At 45.3% G+C, this 25529-nt stretch overlaps 2 protein-coding genes across 5 annotated transcripts; both read left to right on the top strand.

Moving 5' to 3' along the window:
• The first annotated feature begins 2016 nt into the window (after positions 1-2016).
• On the top strand, positions 2017-12335 carry rlim (ring finger protein, LIM domain interacting). 2 transcript variants are annotated; one of them, XM_039012683.1, is made up of 4 exons: positions 2017-2128; positions 3607-3838; positions 5094-5201; positions 8448-12335. In XM_039012683.1, the coding sequence occupies exons 2-4, from the start codon at positions 3670-3672 to the stop codon at positions 10274-10276; spliced, it is 2106 nt and encodes a 701-aa protein (XP_038868611.1). In that variant the 5' UTR covers positions 2017-2128; positions 3607-3669; the 3' UTR covers positions 10277-12335. The 2 variants fall into 2 exon arrangements, with proteins under 2 accessions (XP_038868611.1, XP_038868610.1); XM_039012682.1 differs by having other exon boundaries at positions 3604-3838.
• A 2677-nt stretch (positions 12336-15012) lies between these two features.
• glod5 (glyoxalase domain containing 5) lies at positions 15013-23984 on the top strand. Of its 3 annotated transcripts, XR_005478416.1 has the most exons (5): positions 15019-15464; positions 15857-16051; positions 21331-21486; positions 21656-22991; positions 23735-23984. XR_005478416.1 is itself a non-coding variant. In XM_039012681.1 (4 exons), exons 1-4 carry the CDS (start codon positions 15372-15374, stop codon positions 21788-21790), a joined length of 480 nt encoding a protein of 159 aa, XP_038868609.1. In that variant the 5' UTR covers positions 15013-15371; the 3' UTR covers positions 21791-23671. The 3 variants fall into 3 exon arrangements, 2 of the variants coding, with proteins under 2 accessions (XP_038868609.1, XP_038868608.1); XM_039012681.1 differs by lacking the exon at positions 23735-23984 and having other exon boundaries at positions 15013-15464; positions 15857-15952; positions 21656-23671; XM_039012680.1 differs by lacking the exon at positions 23735-23984 and having other exon boundaries at positions 21656-23671.
• The last annotated feature ends 1545 nt before the right edge of the window (positions 23985-25529 follow it).

Raw genomic sequence — 25529 nt, 5'->3', positions numbered from 1 at the left:
ATGCACTCTTGCAACAGCTGCATAGTGCAGATCCCAGCCTATAGAATAACAGCTGCATAGTGTGGATCCCAGCCTATGGAATAACAGCTGCATAGTGCAGATCCCAGCCTATGGAATAAAAGTGGGGCTTTCATTGCTCAATCTAATTCATGCTGATAAAAAAAATCCATAGGCCTAATGGACATATGCTCAAACTCACACACTTTTAAAAACTCTGGCCCTGAACAAGGCAGACATTAATTTCACATTTCCACAAACTTCAAAGTCTTTCCTTTCAAATGCTATCAAGAATATGCATATCCACTGTACCTAGGATGTCATTGAAAATAAGAATTTGTTCTTAACTGACTTGCCTAGTTAAATAAAGGTAAAATAAAAAAAATTATAACACACTCCCAGGAATGTCATACATGATGGATCGTTAGCTTCCCTACAGAAAATACGCTAACTTTCACACATCTAGATGGCCGGGCGGGGTGGGTGTGACGCCAGAGACAGCAGTGGAGTCAAACTGTAGAACCCAGTTCCTACATTTAAATATAAAAATGGATTTTATCAAACAAAACTATGCTACATTTTATATTTGGGAACCCTCAGGATGACAAATCAGAGCAAGATTACTGAATGTAAGTACATTATTTACCTTCAGAGGTGAATGTATCAAACCACTTGCCGTGATAAAAGTGTTTTGTTGTTGTGCACTCTCCTCAAACAATAGCATGGTCATTTTGTTCACTGTAATAGCGACTGTAAATTGGACAGTGCAGTTACATTAACAAGAATTTAAGCTTTCTGCCCATATCAGACATGTCTATGTCCTGGAAAGTTGGCTGTTATAACATCATGCTAATCACATTAGTGCTCGTTGGTTCAACCGTCCCGGTATAGGGACACCGATCCCGTAGAGGTTTTTAAAGGGGCAATCTGTAGTTGCTACATCCATTTATGGACTTATAAATTATATATATCCATTGATTGTTGAAGAATATAACTTATAAATGCCTCATGAGCTTAGTTCAACTGTCACACTCCATGAGAACCCAACATATAAGCTTGTTTTTCTCCAATGTTTTAAACATTGTAAATGTAAACAAACACTGTATAGCCTCATAACATGGTTAAAAGAATATGTTGATATCATGGATGGTCAGTCCTTGCATCCATAGCTCTGTCTATTCATCTGAGAGTGGTTACATTTCTCCAGGCCCATCCCTCACCGTTTTACCAAAACAGTTGCAGGGCGATCGTTTTGTTATTTTTTCATCTGTGGATTTGCCCTTTAAACAGCTGCATATTATCAAGATATCAAAGTGTAACGAACAAAAAGGTAAACAATAGGCCTGTAGCAAATGCAGTATATGACATTCATTCTTCACATGTAAATAGCACTTTTCAGTTGTGCTCAAAGCCATTCCATGAGTGCAGCATTTATTTTTCAACTCAAATCAATGAGCCACATCCGTCCTCTAAGACAATAAAATCATAAACAACACAGTAGGGCTGGCTAATAAGGTAAAACAATTTGGCTAATCTAATCTATCAAGGGGTATAACATTTATTGTAATGACTGTAATTGTGATAGACTTTGATTTTTTATGTAAAGATATAATTTAATCGTATTCTTATATGTAGTAGAAAGCGATGGGTTAGAAGAAGCCTACATAACCAACCCAGCCACCCCAGTCATAGACTGTTCTCTCTGCTACCGCATGGCAAGCAGTACCGGAGCGCCAAGTCTAGTTCCAAGAGGCTTCTAAACAGCTTCTACCCCCAAGTCATAAGACTCCTGAACATCTAATCAAATGGCTACCCAGACTAATTGTAGTTGTAGTAGTAGCTACATTGGTCATATTGATTTTACATTTACTATTACAGCCTTAATGTTGCATGCAATAATTGATCTGCTTTTGACAATTCCACCTCTCACCACAGTATTGCGCTGCAGTCAGAGTACAGACCAAAAACAAACGACCGTCCTTCCGTCTCATGCTCCCCCAGTTTCCGGAAGATCGCTGTACAATGATGGGGAAAATGGAATCCTGAGACCGTACCCAACTATTCAAGCGAATTTGTGAGAATAAAACTACCAAAGTCCAAGATAACGAATAACGACACAAATACAAGACAGGTACTGTGAATGTATGACATATTTAAATGTTGTTAACTAAATATAAAGTGGACTGTTAAATTGTGCAAACCTGTTAGCTAGCTGGCGGTCAACTAACGTTAGGAGGTAGCGCTTAGCAAGCAGCTAGCTAACTCTAACTTTGGCGAAACGGCTTCGGGAGGTGTTAGCTAGCTGATTAGCTTAATCACCTAGCTAACGCATTGGTGTTGATTATAATTAGTTAGCTAGGTAACAACGTGAAAAAACATATGTTGAAAGGGACCTTGTTAGCTAGTTAGGTTAGATTAACGTTGATTTACTGGCTTAGTTTCGTGTTGGTGACAATATGTCAGTCTTATGTCATATAGGAAGGTAGTTAGCATTGTTTCGAGGTATTCATTCATTTACTTAATAGTTAGCTAGCCAGTTATGCATAGCAAAATCAAAGTAAAGTTGCTTCCATCTTGTACGCTAATAACGTTAATCATATAATGTTTTTGTGTAAGTGGATGTCTATATATAGCGTACACAAAAGGCATCAAAAGAGCTAGCTATCTAATTCCACAAATTACTGCAGTTTAAACGTTTCTCGTTAGCCTGTTAGCCAATGTTAAATGGTCTGTTGGCCAGCCATATGTATATCATGCGCTAACTAGATAGCTACATTTAGTCTTGTCAACTTGAAATGTGTGCCATGGTCACAACTTGAAATCATAAAAGAATAATCTTGTTGGTATATCGTTAGCTAGCTATGGTTTTGCCACGGTAAATGTTGAGATGTAGCTAGCTAGTTAACAGAGTTGTTTTCTCCATCTTTTAGATGCCATTTCCAGCCAGATGCTAAGGTTGTTAGCTAGCTAGCGTGCTAATGGTTAGCTCGCCAGATTCCATTTTGTTTTTGTCGACTTTGGTCTGACTGGTTAGCTGCTGATTTATTATATATATTTTTTTAATCAAAACACGGTACTCCGTTAAGATAATGCTTTTAAAGGGGGTGACATTGTTGCATCAGAGTAAACGATGCCCACCAAGCCAGGAATAATTTTCCTTGATATCTGAAACGTCCTTATTAACTATAGTTTATTGAACGCTAGCTAACTTAGTAGCTAATAAGATGGCTAGTTAACCTGCTTTCTGCTATTTGTTGATGTCATTTAGGCCTTGTCAATAACATCAATATGTGTGTGTTTTATTAATGTGCTGCATGTCATGAATCAGATCACCTGTCTGTGGCCTTCCTCACCTGCTAACTGTGTCAGTGTGTCAAAGATGCAGCTAGGCATTTCTATTGTCGACCCGGTATAGCCAGAAGAGGATGGTGATGCTGAGCCTGCTTCCTCTCGAGGTTTCTTCCTCTAGGGACTTTTTCCTGGCTCTTGAGATCTTGCTTCTGCTTGCTCATTGGGTTCTAGGCCAGGCTACTGTAAAGGCACCTTTTGACAACTGCTGATGTAAAAATACATTTTTATTGATAACATTTGATTGATTATCCCTAGCAGCTGGATCGTGGTGACTCAGCGATAGACAGCGTTTATCTCCAACTTCTCTCCCTTCGACACCTGATGGAGGGCTCCGACAGTTCCGAGCCGGGCGCCAGTGACCAACCAGAGGCCCAGCGCAGGCGGCAACGGGACCGGCTAGACCGGGAGGAGGCCTTCTACCAGTTTGTCAACAACCTGAGTGAGGCAGACTACCGGCTGATGAGAGACAACAACCTGCTGGGTACCCCAGGTAACTGACTCTCCTTTAATACACCTGTAGTAACACCTGTTATAAACCTGTAACACACCTCATTAGACAACAACCTGCTGTGAACCCCAGGTAACTGACTCTCCTTTAATACACCTGTAGTAACACCTGTTATAAACCTGTAACACACCTCATTAGACAACAACCTGCTGTGAACCCCAGGTAACTGACTCTCCTTTAATACACCTGTAGTAACACCTGTTATAAACCTGTAACACACCTCATTAGACAACAACCTGCTGTGAACCCCAGGTAACTGACTCTCCTTTAATACACCTGTAGTAACACCTGTTATAAACCTGTAACACACCTCATTAGACAACAACCTGCTGTGAACCCCAGGTAACTGACTCTCCTTTAATACACCTGTAGTAACACCTGTTATAAACCTGTAACACACCTCATTAGACAACAACCTGCTGGGTACCCCAGGTAACTTGCTTTCCTTTAATACACCTGTAGTTACACCAGTTATAAACCTGTACACACCTCATTAGACAACAACCTGCTGTGAACCCCAGGTAACTTGCTTTCCTTTAATACACCTGTAGTAACACCTGTTATAAACCTGTAACACACCTCATTAGACAACAACCTGCTGGGTACCCCAGGTAACTTGCTTTCCTTTAATACACCTGTAGTAACACCTGTTATAAACCTGTACACACCTCATTAGACAACAACCTGCTGGGTACCCCAGGTAACTTGCTTTCCTTTAATACACCTGTAGTTACACCTGTTATAACCCTGTACACACCTCATTAGACAACAACCTGCTGTGAACCCCAGGTAACTGTAATACATATCTGAGGGTTAACAGAGCATTGTAGACATGGATTTTCTATCTCATTTAAAAAGTTAGGTATCTTTGCGTTCTTTTTAATTTAGGGCTTTATTTCTCTACTGCAGACTGGGTTGAATTACATTTTCGGTCCGTTTTTTAGATTGGCTATCGAAGGTTGTTGTCTCAGATTTGAGTTTTTCTTATCATGCCACATCCAGGTCAGTGGGGTGGGCAGTATGTTTGGAGCATCCGCTAGTGGAACACCTTTCCTGGGGAGAGCAGTAAGAGGACAGGGCCTGTCCTGGTAAGTCTGGTGGTTCTCAGTACTGTCCTGTTGCAGTGTAAACAGGAGACATACTACAGCTTTATGGGCAAATAGTTGGGTATTTACGGTACTAAATGAATGTAGTTAGTCAGTGTCTGTATACTAAGTTGTAGTTTCATCCCTCCTAGGTGAGATCACAGCAGAGGAGTTGTTGAGTCGGCTGCAGCAGATTAAGGATGGACCAGAGCAGCAGCAGCCTAGCATCAACACCAGTGAGACTGGAGAAGCTACAGGAGGTAAGGCTCCTCTGTACTTTTCATCATGTCATTCAAGCAGAAATTCAAAGTGAAATTATGACAGTCACTCTAATGCAAACCATTAGAATGTTGATACGTCCTGTCTTCCGTTAGAATGTTGATATGTCCTGTCTTCCGTTAGAATGTTGATATGTCCTGTCTTCCGTTAGAATGTTGATATGTCCTGTCTTTTATTAGAATGTTGATATGTCCTGTCTTTTATTAGAATGTTGATATGTCCTGTCTTTTATTAGAATGTTGATATGTCCTGTCTTTTATTAGAATGTTGATATGTCCTGTCTTCCGTTAGAATGTTGATATGTCCTGTCTTCCGTTAGAATGTTGATATGTCCTGTCTTTTATTAGAATGTTGATATGTCCTGTCTTCCGTTAGAATGTTGATATGTCCTGTCTTCCGTTAGAATGTTGATATGTCCTGTCTTCCGTTAGAATGTTGATATGTTCTGTCTTCCGTTAGAATGTTGATATGTCCTGTCTTTTATTAGAATGTTGATATGTCCTGTCTTCCGTTAGAATGTTGATATGTTCTGTCTTCCGTTAGAATGTTGATATGTCCTGTCTTTTATTAGAATGTTGATATGTCCTGTCTTCCATTAGAATGTTGATATGTCCTGTCTTTTATTAGAATGTTGATATGTTCTGTCTTCCATTAGAATGTTGATATGTCCTGTCTTTTATTAGAATGTTGATATGTCCTGTCTTTTATTAGAATGTTGATATGTCCTGTCTTTTATTAGAATGTTGATATGTCCTGTCTTCCGTTAGAATGTTGATATGTCCTGTCTTCCGTTAGAATGTTGATATGTCCTGTCTTCCGTTAGAATGTTGATATGTCCTGTCTTTTATTAGAATGTTGATATGTTCTGTCTTCCATTAGAATGTTGATATGTCCTGTCTTTTATTAGAATGTTGATATGTCCTGTCTTTTATTAGAATGTTGATATGTCCTGTCTTTTATTAGAATGTTGATATGTCCTGTCTTCCGTTAGAATGTTGATATGTCCTGTCTTCCGTTAGAATGTTGATATGTCCTGTCTTCCGTTAGAATGTTGATATGTCCTGTCTTCCGTTAGAATGTTGATATGTCCTGTCTTCCGTTAGAATGTTGATATGTCCTGTCTTTTATTAGAATGTTGATATGTCCTGTCTTCCGTTAGAATGTTGATATGTCCTGTCTTCCGTTAGAATGTTGATATGTCCTGTCTTCCGTTAGAATGTTGATATGTCCTGTCTTCCGTTAGAATGTTGATATGTTCTGTCTTTTATTAGAATGTTGATATGTCCTGTCTTCCGTTAGAATGTTGATATGTTCTGTCTTCCGTTAGAATGTTGATATGTCCTGTCTTTTATTAGAATGTTGATATGTCCTGTCTTCCGTTAGAATGTTGATATGTCCTGTCTTCCGTTAGAATGTTGATATGTCCTGTCTTCCGTTAGAATGTTGATATGTCCTGTCTTCCGTTAGAATGTTGATATGTCCTGTCTTCCGTTAGAATGTTGATATGTTCTGTCTTTTATTAGAATGTTGATATGTCCTGTCTTCCGTTAGAATGTTGATATGTCCTGTCTTCCGTTAGAATGTTGATATGTCCTGTCTTTTATTAGAATGTTGATATGTCCTGTCTTCCGTTAGAATGTTGATATGTCCTGTCTTCCGTTAGAATGTTGATATGTCCTGTCTTCCGTTAGAATGTTGATATGTCCTGTCTTTTATTAGAATGTTGATATGTCCTGTCTTTTATTAGAATGTTGATATGTTCTGTCTTCCGTTAGAATGTTGATATGTCCTGTCTTCCGTTAGAATGTTGATATGTTCTGTCTTTTATTAGAATGTTGATATGTCCTGTCTTTTATTAGAATGTTGATATGTCCTGTCTTCCGTTAGAATGTTGATATGTTCTGTCTTTTATTAGAATGTTGATATGTTCTGTCTTTTATTAGAATGTTGATGTTCTGTCTTCCATTAGAATGTTGATATGTCCTGTCTTTTATTAGAATGTTGATATGTTCTGTCTTTTATTAGAATGTTGATATGTCCTGTCTTCCGTTAGAATGTTGATATGTCCTGTCTTTTATTAGAATGTTGATATGTCCTGTCTTTTATTAGAATGTTGATATGTTCTGTCTTCCGTTAGAATGTTGATATGTCCTGTCTTCCGTTAGAATGTTGATATGTTCTGTCTTTTATTAGAATGTTGATATGTCCTGTCTTCCGTTAGAATGTTGATATGTTCTGTCTTCCGTTAGAATGTTGATATGTCCTGTCTTTTATTAGAATGTTGATATGTCCTGTCTTCCGTTAGAATGTTGATATGTCCTGTCTTCCGTTAGAATGTTGATATGTCCTGTCTTCCGTTAGAATGTTGATATGTCCTGTCTTCCGTTAGAATGTTGATATGTCCTGTCTTCCGTTAGAATGTTGATATGTTCTGTCTTTTATTAGAATGTTGATATGTCCTGTCTTCCGTTAGAATGTTGATATGTCCTGTCTTCCGTTAGAATGTTGATATGTCCTGTCTTTTATTAGAATGTTGATATGTCCTGTCTTCCGTTAGAATGTTGATATGTCCTGTCTTCCGTTAGAATGTTGATATGTCCTGTCTTCCGTTAGAATGTTGATATGTCCTGTCTTTTATTAGAATGTTGATATGTCCTGTCTTTTATTAGAATGTTGATATGTTCTGTCTTCCGTTAGAATGTTGATATGTCCTGTCTTCCGTTAGAATGTTGATATGTTCTGTCTTTTATTAGAATGTTGATATGTCCTGTCTTTTATTAGAATGTTGATATGTCCTGTCTTCCGTTAGAATGTTGATATGTTCTGTCTTTTATTAGAATGTTGATATGTTCTGTCTTTTATTAGAATGTTGATGTTCTGTCTTCCATTAGAATGTTGATATGTCCTGTCTTTTATTAGAATGTTGATATGTTCTGTCTTTTATTAGAATGTTGATATGTCCTGTCTTCCGTTAGAATGTTGATATGTCCTGTCTTTTATTAGAATGTTGATATGTCCTGTCTTTTATTAGAATGTTGATATGTTCTGTCTTCCATTAGAATGTTGATATGTCCTGTCTTTTATTAGAATGTTGATATGTTCTGTCTTTTATTAGAATGTTGATATGTCCTGTCTTCCGTTAGAATGTTGATATGTCCTGTCTTCCGTTAGAATGTTGATATGTCCTGTCTTTTATTAGAATGTTGATATGTTCTGTCTTTTATTAGAACTGGCAGAAGGTCCAGAGGACCCGTCTAACGGCGACACCCTCTTGGATTGGCTGAACACCGTCAGGCGGACAGGCAACACCACCCGCAGTGGTCACCGAGGCAACCAGTCGTGGCGGGCGGTGAGCCGGACCAACCCAAACAGCGGAGACTTCCGGTTCAGTCTGGAGATCAACGTTAACCGTAACCTGGCGGAGCAGCAGGCCCGCGCGGAGGGGGAGGCGCAGGAGGAGGCCGCAACAAGAGCACCTGACAATGGGGTGGAGGTCCAGCCTGAGGCGGGGACGGAGGTACCCATGGAGACAGGAGAGGTGCTGGAGGAGCCAGTTGTGGAGGAGCTGGCTGTCATAGTGGAACCAGAAGCAGAGATGGAGCCAGAGGCTGAAGTAGAAGCTGAGCCAGAACTAGAAGCAGAGATGGTCCCAGAGTTAGTAGTAGAGGTAGTCCCACAGCCGCCCAGCCCTGTCACCACCACCCCTCCTGTCTCCAGACCAGCCAGTCCCCTGGTGCAGGCCCCTCCAGCCACCCCGGCCCCTGCCCCTCCCAGCCCTCCCCCTGAGGAGCCTCCGCGACGTGGCCAGAGACGAGCCCGCAGCCGTAGCCCCGAGCAGCGCCGGACCAGGGCTCGCACCACACGGAGCCGTTCCCCCCTCACCCTGGACCGACTGGACGGCCTCCCCCGCCAAATGCCCACCGCAGCCACCACACACAGCCCCGCCACCCAGGCCCCCGCAGAGGGAAGCTCACGGACTCGACAGCATGTTCTGTCCCGGCAGAGCACCGCAGAGTACGAGGCCCAGTCAGCCGGAACAGGGTTTGACACAGGTTCTGGGAACGCCCCAGAGCCCGTTACCACCCCACCCCAGGAGGGAGAGGCCGCGGGCACGGAGGGAGCAGCGGGACGACGTCCCCCCACCATCATGCTGGACCTGCAGGTGCGTCGTGTTCGTCCAGGTGAGTACCGCCAGAGGGACAGCATTGCTAACAGAACCCGCTCACGCTCCCAGAACTCCAACAACACCTTCCTGTACGAGAGTGAGAGGGGGGGATTCCGCAGGACCTTCTCCCGGTCCGAGCGTGCGGGTGTGAGGACGTACGTCAGCACCATCAGGATCCCCATCAGGAGGATCAGTGACGCAGGGTTGGGAGAGGCCACCTCCATGGCTCTGCAGACCATGATACGACAGATCATGACCGGCTTCGGAGAGCTCAGCTACTTCATGGACTCAGACTCTGACTCCTCGGACTCAAACCGTGGCGGTGGTAACCCCACTGGCGCTGCCGACCTGGCCGAGGCGCTCAACACTCCCGAGGGGGGAGTAGCCGGTATGGCGGAGGGGGCGGAGCCTCCTGTCTCAGTGAGCGGGCATAGTATGGGAGGAGCCGGGGAGGCAAGGACAGAGGAGAGGGAGGTGGAGGACGGGATTGGTCTGGGTCTGGCCCCAGGGATAGGTTTAGGGGTGGGGGGCACCCCCAGGGAGGGGCGAGCTCGGCCCCGTGCCCCCATCAGTTTGGAGGAACCAGGGTCACTACCCTTCCTCCGCCTTGCTCACTTCTTCCTCCTGAATGATGAGGATGAGGAACAGCCCAGAGGACTCACCAAGGAGCAGATCGACAACCTCTCCACCAGGAACTTTGGGGAGAGTGATGCTCTGAAGACCTGCAGTGTGTGTATCACAGAGTATGCTGAGGGGAACAAGTTGAGGAAGTTGCCCTGTTCTCATGAGTACCATGTTCACTGTATCGACCGCTGGCTGTCTGAGAACTCCACCTGTCCTATCTGCCGCAGGGCCGTGCTGGTGTCTGCTAACCGGGAGAGTGTGGTCTAACCTGGAGAGCTAGAGGTCAGGGGTCAGCGGTGCTCCAGGCAGACAGCTCCAGTATATAACACGGTGTCAGTTCTGCAGGCATTTCTCCTAGTCAGACCATTTACATTGTTCATGTTTTTCTTCTTAAGCCATCAGTGAGTTTTATCCAACTGACATGCCGGTGTTTGGACAGACTGACAGACAAGACCGAGTCTAGACTGACAGGAAGAAAGGTGATGTCCTCATAGACTCTGTAGGAAGAGACGTGAGAAAGAGATGCAACTGTCCCCTGTTGGCTAACAGACCCCAACTCTCCCTTGCCTGTCTTACCCCAAAAGGGACTCCACTGTCCCCACCTCACCCTGCTCTCCACCTGAAAGATGAACTGCATTTATCAATACTCTGGAACGGCTCACAGACTGTCAGTGTGTCAAAGCTTGCTGAATCAGTTTTTAAGTTAACACTGTGGAATGTTGTACAGGCTTTAATGGGGAGAACAAGATGTGACGGACTTGGATTCCGTTTGGAATTCTTAGCTATCAGTTTATTTGGAATCGTATTGCGTCATATTCAGGACATCGGACCAATAGTACTGATTGTTGATTATGTTGAACCGTCGTTGAGATGGGATGTAGGTATCTGTTAACTGATGCTAGTGTGTAGTCTGACTCTAGCCCATCACCATGAAGCATCGATCTGGCCTGTTTCTATTTCTGCCCTCTGACAGTGTTTCATCATGACCTGGCCTGTGTACACAAAGCATATCACAGTATCAGTGGGGATCTAGGATCAGTCCGTCAGTGGGGATCTAGGATCAGTCCGTCAGTGGGGATCTAGGATCAGTCCGTCAGTGGGGATCTAGGATCAGTCCGTCAGTGGGGATCTAGGATCAGTCCGTCAGTGGGGATCTAGGATCAGTCCGTCAGTGGGGATCTAGGATCAGTCCGTCAGTGGGGATCTAGGATCAGTCCGTCAGTGGGGATCTAGGATCAGTCCGTCAGTGGGGATCTAGGATCAGTCCATTATTGGGTATCTAGGATCAGTCCATTATTGGTAATCTAGGATCAGTCCATTATTGGGGATCTAGGATCAGTCCATTATTGGGGATCTAGGATCAGTCCATTATTGGGGATCTAGGATCAGTGGTGATCTAGGATCAGTCCATTATTGGGGATCTAGGATCAGTCCATTATTGGGGATCTAGGATCAGTCCGTCAGTGGGGATCTAGGATCAGTCCGTCAGTGGAGATCTAGGATCAGTCCAGTCCATATAATCTTATTCATTATGACCTAAAAGGGCCAACTGATCCTAGATCATCACTCCTACTCTGGGACACTTTATGGATACGGGCCCTGAATGATAACGACGACCTCCTAGTGATCCTAACCCTGTCACTATGACAACCTGTTGGTTCTGCTACCATGTGACCAGGAAGTGAACAGAGGGCTGCATTATGGCTCCGTCTCCACCACCCTATCTCTATATAGTGCACTACCCATAGGACTCTGGTCAGAAGTACTGCTCTATATAGGGAATAGTGACATTTGGGATTCACATTTATGGGTTCCATGTGGTGTTGCATGAAGGATCTGGATTTAGACCCCTGCCAGGCCAGACCCCGGCCAGGGTTAGACCCCGGCCAGGTTAGACCCAGGCCAGGCTACTGCCTCTGTCCTGTGTTTTGGCCTAGAACTTCTACCACCAAGAGACATCTTTATATCTGGAACACCAGTGCAATAACTACAAAGTGGGAAAACTGAAGAAGTGTAATATTCTAAACTTGTATATTATTTCTAAAATATTGTAGACTGAATATTCACAGTTAAAATGAAGACTTGTTCCCTTTTAAAAATGTGTTAAGCTTTTTATTTTCTAGAGCTGGGTTCTTTCTGTACATTCTGATAGCACTATTCCTTGGCGAGCGGTGGGCCTGTAGGATGATGTACGTTGGCTGTACACACAGACGGAGGGTTCCATGCCATGATGACATCACATTATTCTATAGGTTCCATGTGTTCTCACGGTTGCCGTCGTTACCTCCTCCCTGTATAAATAAAGTTTTGGGTGGTTGAAGCTCTGTTATTGTTGATAATGACCAGTTGTAAATGAAATGTATTGTCTTTCTGACAGTGCTTCCCTACGAGCCTGGCTGTCTTCATCAAGGCCTCCTCCTTCACTATGTTGCATTGGTCCCAAATGGCTCCCTATTCCCTGTAGTGACTTACTTTTGACCGGAGTCCTATGGGCTCTGGTGAGAAGAAGTGCACAACAAAGGGAATAGGGTGTCACTGAGTCACAGGCCAGTTGTGTATTTTAACAGGCTGTAGTTTAATATCCGTATGTTCACCAAGGGCACCCCTCTTTATCATGAAATACAGTGCCTTTGGAAAGTATTCAGACCCATTGACTTTTTCCACATTTTGTTACGTTACAGCCTTATTCTAAAATGGATGAAATAAAAAATAATTCCTCAGCAATCTACACACAATACCCCGTAATGACATCACAATACCCCCGTAATGACATCACAATACCCCTGTAATGACATCACAATACCCCCGTAATGACATCACAATACCCCCGTAATGACATCACAATACCCCCGTAATGACATCACAATACCCCCGTAATGCCATCACAATACCCCGTTATGACATCACAATACCCCCGTAATGCCATCACAATACCCCGTAATGACATCACAATACCCCCGTAATGCCATCTCAATACCCCGTAATGACAAAGCAAAAACAGGTTTTTAGACATTTTTTCACACGTATTCAGACCCTTCGCTATGAGACTGGAAATTGAGCTCAGGTGCATCCTGTTTCCATTGATCATCCTTGAGATGTTTCTACAACTTGATTTGGAAAGGCACACACCTGTCTAAATAAATAAGGTCCCACAGTTGATCGTGCAAAAACCAAGCCATGAGGTCGAAGGAATTGTCCGTAGATCTCCGAGACAGGATTGTGTTGAGACAGATCTGGGGAAGCGTATCAAAACATTCTGCAGCATTGAAGGTCCCCAAGAACACAGTGGCCTCCATCATTCTTAAATGGAAGATGTTTGGAACCACCAAGACTCTTTCTAGAGCTGGCCGCCTGGCCAAACTGAGCAATCAGGAGAAGGGCCTTGGTCAGGGAGGTGACCAAGAACCCGATAGTCACTCTGACAGAGCTCTAGAGTTCCTCTGTGGAGATGGGAGAACCTTCCAGAAGGACAAACATCTCTGCAGCACTCCACCAATCAGGTTTTATGGTAGAGTGGCCAGACAGAAGTCACTCCTCAGTAAAAGGCACATGACAAAAGGCACCTAAAGGACTCTCAGACCATGAGAAACAAGGTTCTCTGGTCTGATAAAAACAAGATTGAACTCTTTGGCCTGAATATCAAGCGTCACATCTGTAAAAAATCTGGCGCCATCCCTACGGTGGAGCATGGTGGTGGCAGCATCATGCTGTGGGGTTGTTTTTCAGCGGGCAGGGACTGGGAGACTAGTCAGGATTGAGGCAAAGATGAGAGGAGCAAAGTACAGAGAGATCCTTGATGAAAACCTGCACCAGAGCTCTCAGGACCTCAGTGGGGTGAAGGTTCACCTTCCATTAGGACAATGACCCTAATCACAGAGCCAAGACAACGCAGGAGTGGCTTCGGGACAAGTCTCAATGTCATTGAGTAGCCCAGCCAGAGCCCGGACTTGAACCCGATCTAACATCTCTGGAGAGACCTGAAAATAGCTGTGTAGCAACACTCCCCATCCAACCTGACAGAGCTTGAGAAGATCTGCAGAGAAGAATGGGAGAAACTCCCCAAATACAGGTGTGCCAAGGTCATAGCGTCATACCCAAGAAGACTCGATCGCTGCCAAAAGGGCTTCAACAAAGTACTGAGTAAAGGGTCTGAATACTTAGGTAAATGTGATATATTCGTTTTTAAAAGACAAATAAGCAAAAATTGCTAACCATATTTTTACTTTGTCCTTATGTGTAGATTGGTGAGGGGGGGACAATTTAATGTATTGTAGAATAAGGCTGTAACCTAAAAAAAATGTGGAAAAAGTCAAGGGGTCTGAATACTTTCTGAAGGCACTGTGTATATGTTGGGGGGTTTAAGTGTATTTTTCCCTGGTTTATACATGTGATAAATACCACCTTCCCACTTGATTATGAACGCATGAAAGGCATTGCATGGTCAATCAGACATCTGCATTGGCCGTGCGTCATTTACAGTGATATGGCAATGCCGTGTCAGGGCATTCCCACCGAAGATTTTTATAACTAAACTAAGATAGACCACTGCCCGTTGTTTCAAACGGGAACTAATTACTCGTAGGGGCCGAGCCAAGCACGAGCTAGAGATCCTATTGGCGCGTTCTAGCTAACATTTGCATATTTCCGTTAGGGAACTCCTAATGCGCGTGTGCATTGACTCAATTTGCCTCTGCGCTCCTAAACAATGCCATTTTTTGTAAATGTTGGCAAAGGGTAAAGTATACACAACTTAGTCCACGCTGTTTGTTACATATTTTAGTTCTGGGAACTGAAAACTGTATTGAGATCAAATGTTTCATCTACGAGAATATTTGCAGAATATCGGCCAAAATCCATCTAGTTCTCTCTTCTCCCACTGCCGGACACTGGGCTTCCTCTCTACCATATTTGGTTGTGAGCAGAAACGCCGAGCGGATGCCTCAAGTATATAGATCCGGTGAAATATCTGTTTCATTGTTCTGTGTTCATTCTACTTGCGCTTTGCCGAGCAGCGCAGAGCTGTTGTGAAGGAAGTTCATCAAGATTCCCATAACGTTGCTCACGAGTGTCGCAGCGTTCTAATGCACTGGCTCAGTGCTAGAGGCGTCACTACAGACGCTGGTACGATTCCGGGCTGTATCACAACCGGCCGTGATCGGGAGTCCCACAGTGGCGGCGCATAATTGGCCCAGCGTCGCCCGGGTTAGGGGAGGATTTGACCGGGGTTGGCCGTAATTGTAAAATAAGTGTTTGTTCTGACTTGCCTAGTTAAATAAAGGCTAAAGAAAATAATGTGGTAGGCAAAATACTCTAGCAATTACGGTATTATGCTCAAGGCAATAAGAAGGAAGTGAAGGGTGGAATGTCATCCATTTCTTTTCAACTCTACAAAGGAACGATGGCGCTCCGGACTTTAGGTTGTCACTTGGGGCGTTTTCAAGGGATTTACTGCCAGGTAAGACCTGTAGAATAAAACGAGTGTCACCTGTTCTAAAACGGAGCTACAGAATAGTTCCTTGTCTTTGGAAGACACTTTTATTAACGAGGGACATGTGTAGTCGTCTACAGTACAACTTCTGTATGAAATTGTAAGCTATTAACTTGTATTTATAATGTGTAATTAATATCGAATTCTACAACTAAGAAACGACACCGCTACAGTTTACCGTAATTATCCGAATACAGTTAACCCCAGATGTTTGCTGAATTTATCATAGTACTACTTCATTTGACCACGTAGGGACGCTGTCTACACGTTTGTGTGAATATATATATATATTTTTTTTACATGCATGATTTTTTTGCACACCTACATTCACCCACCTGTCTCTGGCCATGTTGTCCCAGCTACAGCCCCGGTCCTGTGGGCTGGCTGTGTTGGGGGTGCGGGGGCTACCTGTGGTGTCGGTGGGGGTGAGATATAAGAGCTCCGGCCCTGTACAGGTGAGTCACCTGGACCACCTGGTGTTGACCGTAAAGAGTGTTCCAGCCACCTGCACCTTCTACTCTTCTGTCCTGGGCATGGAGGTCATCACCTTTAAGGTACATTCTGAGTACTGAACACAGACTGCATAATCAATGATTAGTCTATTGATCACTTTTACTGAGACGTTAATTATTCTACTTTGGATAAAACATAGCTTGTCAACGTTTTCTACTGTTCTGCCCATGGTCGTTTCCACAATAGATTCGCAAACAACCAACAAGGTCATTAAATAAATCATAGATACACTCCAACTGGACTGTGCAACCATGTGGAAAAACCCCAGCAGGTGGTAGCCTTGACCAGTCTCTTATTAAAACCCCAGCAGATGGTAGCCTTGACCAGTCTCTCTTCTTCTTTACCCCAGCAGGTGGTAGCCTTGACCAGTCTCTTATTAAAACCCCAGCAGGTGGTGGCCTTGACCAGTCTCTTATTAAAACCCCAGCAGATGGTAGCCTTGACCAGTCTCTTATTAAAACACAGCAGATAGTAGCCTTGACCAGTCTCTTATTAAAACCCCAGCAGGTGGTAGCCTTGACCAGTCTCTTCTTAAAACCCCAGCAGATGGTAGCCTTGACCAGTCTCTTATTAAAACACAGCAGATGGTAGCCTTGACCAGTCTCTTCTTAAAACCCCAGCAGGTGGTAGCCTTGACCAGTCTCTTCTTAAAACCCCAGCAGGTGGTAGCCTTGACCAGTCTCTTATTAAAACCCCAGCAGGTGGTAGCCTTGACCAGTCTCTTATTAAAACCCCAGCAGATGGTAGCCTTGACCAGTCTCTTATTAAAACCCCAGCAGGTGGTGGCCTTGACCAGTCTCTTATTAAAACCCCAGCAGATGGTAGCCTTGACCAGTCTCTTATTAAAACACAGCAGATGGTAGCCTTGACCAGTCTCTTATTAAAACCCCAGCAGGTGGTAGCCTTGACCAGTCTCTTATTAAAACCCCAGCAGATGGTAGCCTTGACCAGTCTCTTCTTAAAACCCCAGCAGGTGGTAGCCTTGACCAGTCTCTTATTAAAACCCCAGCAGGTGGTAGCCTTGACCAGTCTCTTATTAAAACCCCAGCAGGTGGTAGCCTTGACCAGTCTCTTATTAAAACCCCAGCAGATGGTAGCCTTGACCAGTCTCTTATTAAAACCCCAGCAGGTGGTGGCCTTGACCAGTCTCTTATTAAAACCCCAGCAGATGGTGGCCTTGACCAGTCTCTTATTAAAACACAGCAGATGGTAGCCTTGACCAGTCTCTTATTAAAACACAGCAGATGGTAGCCTTGACCAGTCTCTTATTAAACCCCAGCAGATGGTAGCCTTGACCAGTCTCTTATTAAAACACAGCAGGTGGTAGCCTTGACCAGTCTCTTCTTAAAACCCCAGCAGGTGGTGGCCTTGACCAGTCTCTTATTAAAACCCCAGCAGGTGGTAGCCTTGACCAGTCTCTTATTAAAACCCCAGCAGATGGTAGCCTTGACCAGTCTCTTCTTAAAACCCCAGCAGGTGGTAGCCTTGACCAGTCTCTTATTAAAACACAGCAGATGGTAGCATTGACCAGTCTCTTATTAAAACCCCAGCAGGTGGTAGCCTTGACCAGTCTCTTATTAAAACCCCAGCAGGTGGTAGCCTTGACCAGTCTCTTATTAAAACCCAGCAGATGGTAGCCTTGACCAGTCTCTTATTAAACCCCCAGCAGGTGGTAGCCTTGACCAGTCTCTTATTAAAACACAGCAGATAGTAGCCTTGACCAGTCTCTTATTAAAACACAGCAGATAGTAGCCTTGACCAGTCTCTTATTAAAACCCCAGCAGATGGTAGCCTTGACCAGTCTCTAATTAAAACCCCAGCAGGTGGTAGCCTTGACCAGTCTCTCTTCTTCTTTACCCCAGCAGATGGTAGCCTTGAGCGGTCTCTCTTCTTCTTTACCCCAGCAGATGGTAGCCTTGACCAGTCTCTCTTCTTCTTTACCTCAGCAGATGGTAGCCTTGACCAGTCTCTTATTAAAACCCCAGCAGATGGTAGCCTTGACCAGTCTCTTCTTAAAACCCCAGCAGGTGGTAGCCTTGACCAGTCTCTTATTAAAACCCCAGCAGATGGTAGCCTTGACCAGTCTCTTATTAAAACACAGCAGGTGGTAGCCTTGACCAGTCTCTTCTTAAAACCCCAGCAGGTGGTAGCCTTGACCAGTCTCTTATTAAAACCCCAGCAGGTGGTAGCCTTGACCAGTCTCTTATTAAAACACAGCAGGTGGTAGCCTTGACCAGTCTCTTCTTAAAACCCCAGCAGGTGGTAGCCTTGACCAGTCTCTTATTAAAACCCCAGCAGGTGGTGGCCTTGACCAGTCTCTTATTAAAACCCCAGCAGGTGGTAGCCTTGACCAGTCTCTTCTTAAAACCCCAGCAGGTGGTAGCATTGACCAGTCTCTTATTAAAACCCCAGCAGGTGGTAGCCTTGACCAGTCTCTTATTAAAACCCCAGCAGGTGGTAGCCTTGACCAGTCTCTTATTAAAACACAGCAGGTGGTAGCCTTGACCAGTCTCTTCTTAAAACCCCAGCAGGTGGTAGCCTTGACCAGTCTCTTATTAAAACACAGCAGGTGGTAGCCTTGACCAGTCTCTTCTTAAAACCCCAGCAGGTGGTAGCCTTGACCAGTCTCTTATTAAAACCCCAGCAGGTGGTGGCCTTGACCAGTCTCTTATTAAAACCCCAGCAGGTGGTAGCCTTGACCAGTCTCTTCTTAAAACCCCAGCAGGTGGTAGCATTGACCAGTCTCTTATTAAAACCCCAGCAGGTGGTAGCCTTGACCAGTCTCTTATTAAAACCCCAGCAGATGGTAGCCTTGACCAGTCTCTTCTTTACCCCAGCAGGTGGTAGCCTTGACCAGTCTCTTATTAAAACCCCAGCAGGTGGTAGCCTTGACCAGTCTCTTCTTAAAACCCCAGCAGGTGGTAGCCTTGACCAGTCTCTTATTAAAACACAGCAGGTGGTAGCCTTGACCAGTCTCTTCTTAAAACCCCAGCAGGTGGTAGCCTTGACCAGTCTCTTATTAAAACCCCAGCAGGTGGTAGCCTTGACCAGTCTCTTCTTAAAACCCCAGCAGGTGGTAGCATTGACCAGTCTCTTATTAAAACCCCAGCAGGTGGTAGCCTTGACCAGTCTCTTATTAAAACCCCAGCAGATGGTAGCCTTGACCAGTCTCTTCTTTACCCCAGCAGGTGGTAGCCTTGACCAGTCTCTTATTAAAACCCCAGCAGGTGGTAGCCTTGACCAGTCTCTTATTAAAACCCCAGCAGGTGGTAGCCTTGACCAGTCTCTTATTAAAACCCCAGCAGATGGTAGCCTTGACCAGTCTCTTATTAAAACACAGCAGGTGGTAGCCTTGACCAGTCTCTTCTTAAAACCCCAGCAGATGGTAGCCTTGACCAGTCTCTAATTAAAACCCCAGCAGATGGTAGCCTTGACCAGTCTCTTATTAAAACCCCAGCAGATGGTAGCCTTGACCAGTCTCTTCTTAAAACCCCAGCAGGTGGTAGCCTTGACCAGTCTCTTCTTAAAACCCCAGCAGGTGGTGGCCTTGACCAGTCTCTTATTAAAACACAGCAGGTGGTAGCCTTGACCAGTCTCTTATTAAAACCCCAGCAGGTGGTAGCCTTGACCAGTCTCTTATTAAAACCCCAGCAGATGGTAGCCTTGACCAGTCTCTTATTAAAACCCCAGCAGATGGTAGCCTTGACCAGTCTCTTATTAAAACCCCAGCAGATGGTAGCCTTGACCAGTCTCTTCTTAAAACCCCAGCAGATGGTAGCCTTGACCAGTCTCTTCTTAAAACCCCAGCAGGTGGTAGCATTGACCAGTCTCTTATTAAAACCCCAGCAGGTGGTAGCCTTGACCAGTCTCTTATTAAAACACAGCAGATGGTAGCCTTGACCAGTCTCTTATTAAAACCCCAGCAGATGGTAGCCTTGACCAGTCTCTTCTTAAAACCCCAGCAGGTGGTAGCCTTGACCAGTCTCTTATTAAAACCCCAGCAGGTGGTGGCCTTGACCAGTCTCTTATTAAAACCCCAGCAGGTGGTAGCCTTGACCAGTCTCTTATTAAAACCCCAGCAGGTGGTAGCCTTGACCAGTCTCTTATTAAAACCCCAGCAGGTGGTAGCCTTGACCAGTCTCTTATTAAAACCTCAGCAGGTGGTAGCCTTGACCAGTCTCTTATTAAAACCCCAGCAGGTGGTAGCCTTGACCAGTCTCTAATTAAAACCTCAGCAGGTGGTAGCCTTGACCAGTCTCTTATTAAAACCCCAGCAGGTGGTAGCCTTGACCAGTCTCTTATTAAAACCCCAGCAGGTGGTAGCCTTGACCAGTCTCTTATTAAAACCCCAGCAGATGGTAGCCTTGACCAGTCTCTTATTAAAACACAGCAGATGGTAGCATTGACCAGTCTCTTCTTAAAACCCCAGCAGGTGGTAGCCTTGACCAGTCTCTTATTAAAACCCCAGCAGGTGGTGGCCTTGACCAGTCTCTTATTAAAACCCCAGCAGGTGGTGGCCTTGACCAGTCTCTTATTAAAACCCCAGCAGGTGGTAGCCTTGACCAGTCTCTTATTAAAACCCCAGCAGGTGGTGGCCTTGACCAGTCTCTTATTAAAACCCCAGCAGGTGGTAGCATTGACCAGTCTCTTATTAAAACCCCAGCAGGTGGTGGCCTTGACCAGTCTCTTCTTAAAACACAGCAGGTGGTAGCCTTGACCAGTCTCTACTTCTTTACCCCAGCAGATGGTAGCCTTGACCAGTCTCTTATTAAAACCCCAGCAGGTGGTGGCCTTGACCAGTCTCTTATTAAAACCCCAGCAGATGGTAGCCTTGACCAGTCTCTCTTCTTCTTTACCCCAGCAGATGGTAGCCTTGACCAGTCTCTCTTCTTCTTTACCCCAGCAGATGGTAGCCTTGACCAGTCTCTCTTCTTCTTTACCCCAGCAGATGGTAGCCTTGACCAGTCTCTAATTAAAACCCCAGCAGGTGGTAGCCTTGACCAGTCTCTCTTCTTCTTTACCCCAGCAGATGGTAGCCTTGACCAGTCTCTCTTCTTCTTTACCCCAGCAGATGGTAGCCTTGACCAGTCTCTCTTCTTCTTTACCCCAGCAGATGGTAGCCTTGACCAGTCTCTCTTCTTCTTTACCCCAGCAGATGTTAGCCTTGACCAGTCTCTCTTCTTCTTTACCCCAGCAGATGGTAGCCTTGACCAGTCTCTCTTCTTCTTTACCCCAGCAGATGGTAGCCTTGACCAGTCTCTCTTCTTCTTTACCCCAGCAGATGGTAGCCTTGACCAGTCTCTCTTCTTCTTTACCTCAGGGTAACCGTAAGGCGCTGTGTTTTGGGAAGCAGAAGTTGAACCTGCACCAGGTGGGTCAGGAGTTTGAACCCAAGGCTTTGAGACCCACCTCAGGATCAGCTGACCTCTGTCTCATCACCTCCACCCCGCTGGCTGCTGTAGCTACACACCTACAGGTGACACACACACACACACACACAGCCAATACACCTCCAAGTTATCTACTACATGGTTTCAGTCCTCCACCTGAACCATATGGATGGACATGCTGTCTTCTAGTAGGATGCTGTTCTGCCATGTCCTGAAAGTCCCTGTTTGACTGTCTCATCTATCTGTCACCCGCAGGCGTGTGGTGTGGAGATAGAGGAGGGTCCGGTGGAGAGGAGTGGCGCGGTTGGACCCATCACCTCTCTCTACTTCAGAGACCCAGACCACAACCTGATAGAGGTCTCTAACTACAACCGACCAACGAAGGATTGAGGCCTTACGTCAACCTCTAACTACATGTACAACATCTACCTTCAACAGACCAACAGCCTTCAGCTAAACATCTACCTTCAACAGCCTTAGAACAACAATTTAACTGCAACAGAAGAACAAAGAACAAAGGGCATTCTTATATTTTGTGTTTTTTGGTTCAGCCAACTTATTTTTCTTTTGGCAGGAAGATAACAGTAGTTAGAGTGAAGAGTTAGTGGTAAGGTAACCCTTAGGAGGACAACAATGTAGTTCCTACGTGTCATGTTTTGGCCTAGCCAGATTTGTATTTTAGCCAATTCCTTTGTTGTTTGGGGTGATGACTTGCCTCGTTAAATAAAAACATGAAGAAAAAAAACAATTGTTTGAAGCAGAACCATATTTACAGTAGGTCAGTCAGCGTCGGTTCAGTATCTACATGGAGTATTTTCAACTTTCTGGTCAGTCTGCGTCGATTCAGTATCTACATGGAGTATTTTCAACTTTCTGGTCAGTCAGCGTTTATTCAACAAACCAAAGGCCATTTTTAAGATGTAAATGTGGCATTACAGATACTATCATAACTAAATGCTGTAACTCTAACTCCAGCTGGCCCTGTTTAGACCTGTTTATTAATGGCTCTGGCCAGTCCACTCTGGTACAGAGGCTGTTCAGTTCATATTGACGTCATGTAGCTACAGCTTGTTGTTTCAGCTAGCAGGGCTGACTGGTCAGGTAGCGTCAGCAGGCAGGCTAGTCCCAACAACACAGCTTGTTGTTTCAGCTAGCAGGGCTAACTGGTCAGGTAGCGTCAGCAGGCAGGCTAGTCCCAACAACACAGCTTGTTGTTTCAGCTAGCAGGGCTGACTGGTCAGGTAGCGTCAGCAGGCAGGCTAGTCCCAACAACACAGCTTGTTGTTTCAGCTAGCAGGGCTGACTGGTCAGGTAGCGTCAGCAGGCAGGCTAGTCCCAACAACACAGCTTGTTGTTTCAGCTAGCAGGGCTAACTGGTCAGATAGCGTCAGCAGGCAGGCTAGTCCCAACAACACAGCCAGTTGTTTCAGCTAGCAGGGCTGACTGGTCAGATAGCGTCAGCAGGCAGGCTAGTCCCAACAACACAGCCTGTTGTTTCAGCTAGCAGGGCTAACTGGTCAGGTAGCGTCAGCAGGCAGGCTAGTCCCAACAACACAGCTTGTTGTTTCAGCTAGCAGGGCTAACTGGTCAGGTAGCGTCAGCAGGCAGGCTAGTCCCAACAACACAGCTTGTTGTTTCAGCTAGCAGGGCTAACTGGTCAGGTAGCGTCAGCAGGCAGGCTAGTCCCAACAACACAGCTTGTTGTTTCAGCTAGCAGGGCTAACTGGTCAGGTAGCGTCAGCAGGCAGGCTAGTCCCAACAACACAGCTTGTTGTTTCAGCTAGCAGGGCTAACTGGTCAGGTAGCGTCAGCAGGCAGGCTAGTCCCAACAACACAGCTTGTTGTTTCAGCTAGCAGGGCTAACTGGTCAGGTAGCGTCAGCAGGCAGGCTAGTCCCAACAACACAGCTTGTTGTTTCAGCTAGCAGGGCTAACTGGTCAGGTAGCGTCAGCAGGCAGGCTAGTCCCAACAACACAGCTTGTTGTTTCAGCTAGCAGGGCTGACTGGTCAGGTAGCGTCAGCAGGCAGGCTAGTCCCAACAACACAGCTTGTTGTTTCAGCTAGCAGGGCTAACTGGTCAGGTAGCGTCAGCAGGCAGGCTAGTCCCAACAACACAGCTTGTTGTTTCAGCTAGCAGGGCTAACTGGTCAGGTAGCGTCAGCAGGCAGGCTAGTCCCAACAACACAGCTTGTTGTTTCAGCTAGCAGGGCTAACTGGTCAGATAGCGTCAGCAGGCAGGCTAGTCCCAACAACACAGCTTGTTGTTTCAGCTAGCAGGCAGGCTAGTCCCAACAACACAGCTTGTTGTTTCAGCTAGCAGGGCTGACTGGTCAGGTAGCGTCAGCAGGCAGGCTAGTCCCAACAACACAGCTTGTTGTTTCAGCTAGCAGGGCTGACTGGTCAGGTAGCGTCAGCAGGCAGGCTAGTCCCAACAACACAGCTTGTTGTTTCAGCTAGCAGGGCTGACTGGTCAGGTAGCGTCAGCAGGCAGGCTAGTCCCAACAACACAGCTTGTTGTTTCAGCTAGCAGGGCTGACTGGTCAGGTAGCGTCAGCAGGCAGGCTAGTCCCAACAACACAGCTTGTTGTTTTCAGCTAGCAGGGCTGACTGGTCAGGTAGCGTCAGCAGGCAGGCTAGTCCCAACAACACAGCTTGTTGTTTCAGCTAGCAGGGCTGACTGGTCAGATAGCGTCAGCAGGCAGGCTAGTCCCAACAACACAGCTTGTTGTTTCAGCTAGCAGGGCTAACTGGTCAGGTAGCGTCAGCAGGCTACCCCAGGGCCTTATTACACACTGTATGCATCCCAAAGGACACACTATTATCTATATAGGTCATTAGTCTTGACCAGGGTCCATTGGAGTCAACAGTAGTGCACTATGTAGGGAATATTGTTCCAGGTAGGACATATCTAAACTAACAGTCAGCGTGTAAGTGCAATTTAGCGTGGGACACAGGGTGTGTCCTAAATGGCACCCTTCTCCTTATGGGGCACTGATCAAAAGTAGAGCACTATATATGGTGCTATTTAGGAAGCCCCCTGTTTTCTCTCCAACTATTCTCCTGATCTGGCAGTCTCACTACAAAACCTGCTGGAACAAAGTCTCCATGTCAATTTGGTTGGCTAAGCTCATATACTTAAAGTGCCCTGAAATAGTATGAAGATGTGAAAAACTAAATATTATGGCAATTTAAGTGGCATTATAGCTTTCTGTACATCCTGTCCCCCTGGTCTAGCTGCTTGTGTTAAGGTCTGTATGGCTGAATGCAATACATTAAACAAGCCCTTCTATATAGAAGGCCATTGTGTGTGTGTGTTTCTGCATGAGTAGTGTGTGTGTGTTCTCACTGTGTAACTGGGGTGTTCCTATGTAAATGTTTCACGTTAATGTGATTGTCGAGGTTGGCTCAGAGAGTTGGTTATTTAACTGTAAGACATTATGGGGGATGTTGGTCTCCTCCATATTGGTCTTCACATTACTGTGAACTGATCCATGGAAAACCAACACGATACACATTGACACACACACAAAACACTGACAGAAATGGTGCTGGAGGAGGGAAACAAACTTCCTGTTCTTACTGCCCATCCATCAGGCTTAGGTCCTAACTTCCTGTTCTTACTGCCCATCCATCCATCAGGCTTAGGTCCTAACTTCCTGTTCTTACTGCCCATCTATCCATCAGGCTTAGGTCCTAACTTCCTGTTCTTACTGCCTACCCATCCATCAGGCTTAGGTCCTAACTTCCTGTTCTTACTGCCCATCTATCCATCAGGCTTAGGTACTAACTTCCTGTTCTTACTGCCTACCCATCCATCAGGCTTAGGTCCTAACTTCCTGTTCTTACTGCCTACCCATCCATCAGGCTTAGGTCCTAACTTCCTGTTCTTACTGCCCATCTATCCATCAGGCTTAGGTCCTAACTTCCTGTTCTTACTGCCTACCCATCCATCAGGCTTAGGTCCTAACTTCCTGTTCTTACTGCCCATCTATCCATCAGGCTTAGGTCCTAACTTCCTGTTCTTACTGCCTACCCATCCATCAGGCTTAGGTCCTAACTTCCTGTTCTTACTGCCTACCCATCCATCAGGCTTAGGTCCTAACTTCCTGTTCTTACTGCCTACCCATCG

The sequence above is a fragment of the Salvelinus namaycush genome, chromosome 17 (assembly GCF_016432855.1).
Source record: "Salvelinus namaycush isolate Seneca chromosome 17, SaNama_1.0, whole genome shotgun sequence".
Classification (NCBI taxonomy): domain Eukaryota; kingdom Metazoa; phylum Chordata; class Actinopteri; order Salmoniformes; family Salmonidae; genus Salvelinus; species Salvelinus namaycush.
This window is presented reverse-complemented; position numbering and strand designations above follow the sequence as displayed.

Excerpts from the sequence above, each read along its gene's own strand:
- glod5 (XM_039012680.1), top strand. The coding sequence starts at position 15,372 with ATGTCATCCATTTCTTTTCAACTCTACAAAGGAACGATGGCGCTCCGG. Across the intron at positions 16,052-21,330 it reads TGGAGGTCATCACCTTTAAG|GGTAACCGTAAGGCGCTGTG; the intron begins GTACATTCTGAG and ends TCTTTACCTCAG. Across the intron at positions 21,487-21,655 it reads CTGTAGCTACACACCTACAG|GCGTGTGGTGTGGAGATAGA; the intron begins GTGACACACACA and ends TGTCACCCGCAG.
- rlim (XM_039012683.1), top strand. The coding sequence starts at position 3,670 with ATGGAGGGCTCCGACAGTTCCGAGCCGGGCGCCAGTGACCAACCAGAG. Across the intron at positions 3,839-5,093 it reads CAACCTGCTGGGTACCCCAG|GTGAGATCACAGCAGAGGAG; the intron begins GTAACTGACTCT and ends CATCCCTCCTAG. Across the intron at positions 5,202-8,447 it reads GACTGGAGAAGCTACAGGAG|AACTGGCAGAAGGTCCAGAG; the intron begins GTAAGGCTCCTC and ends GTCTTTTATTAG.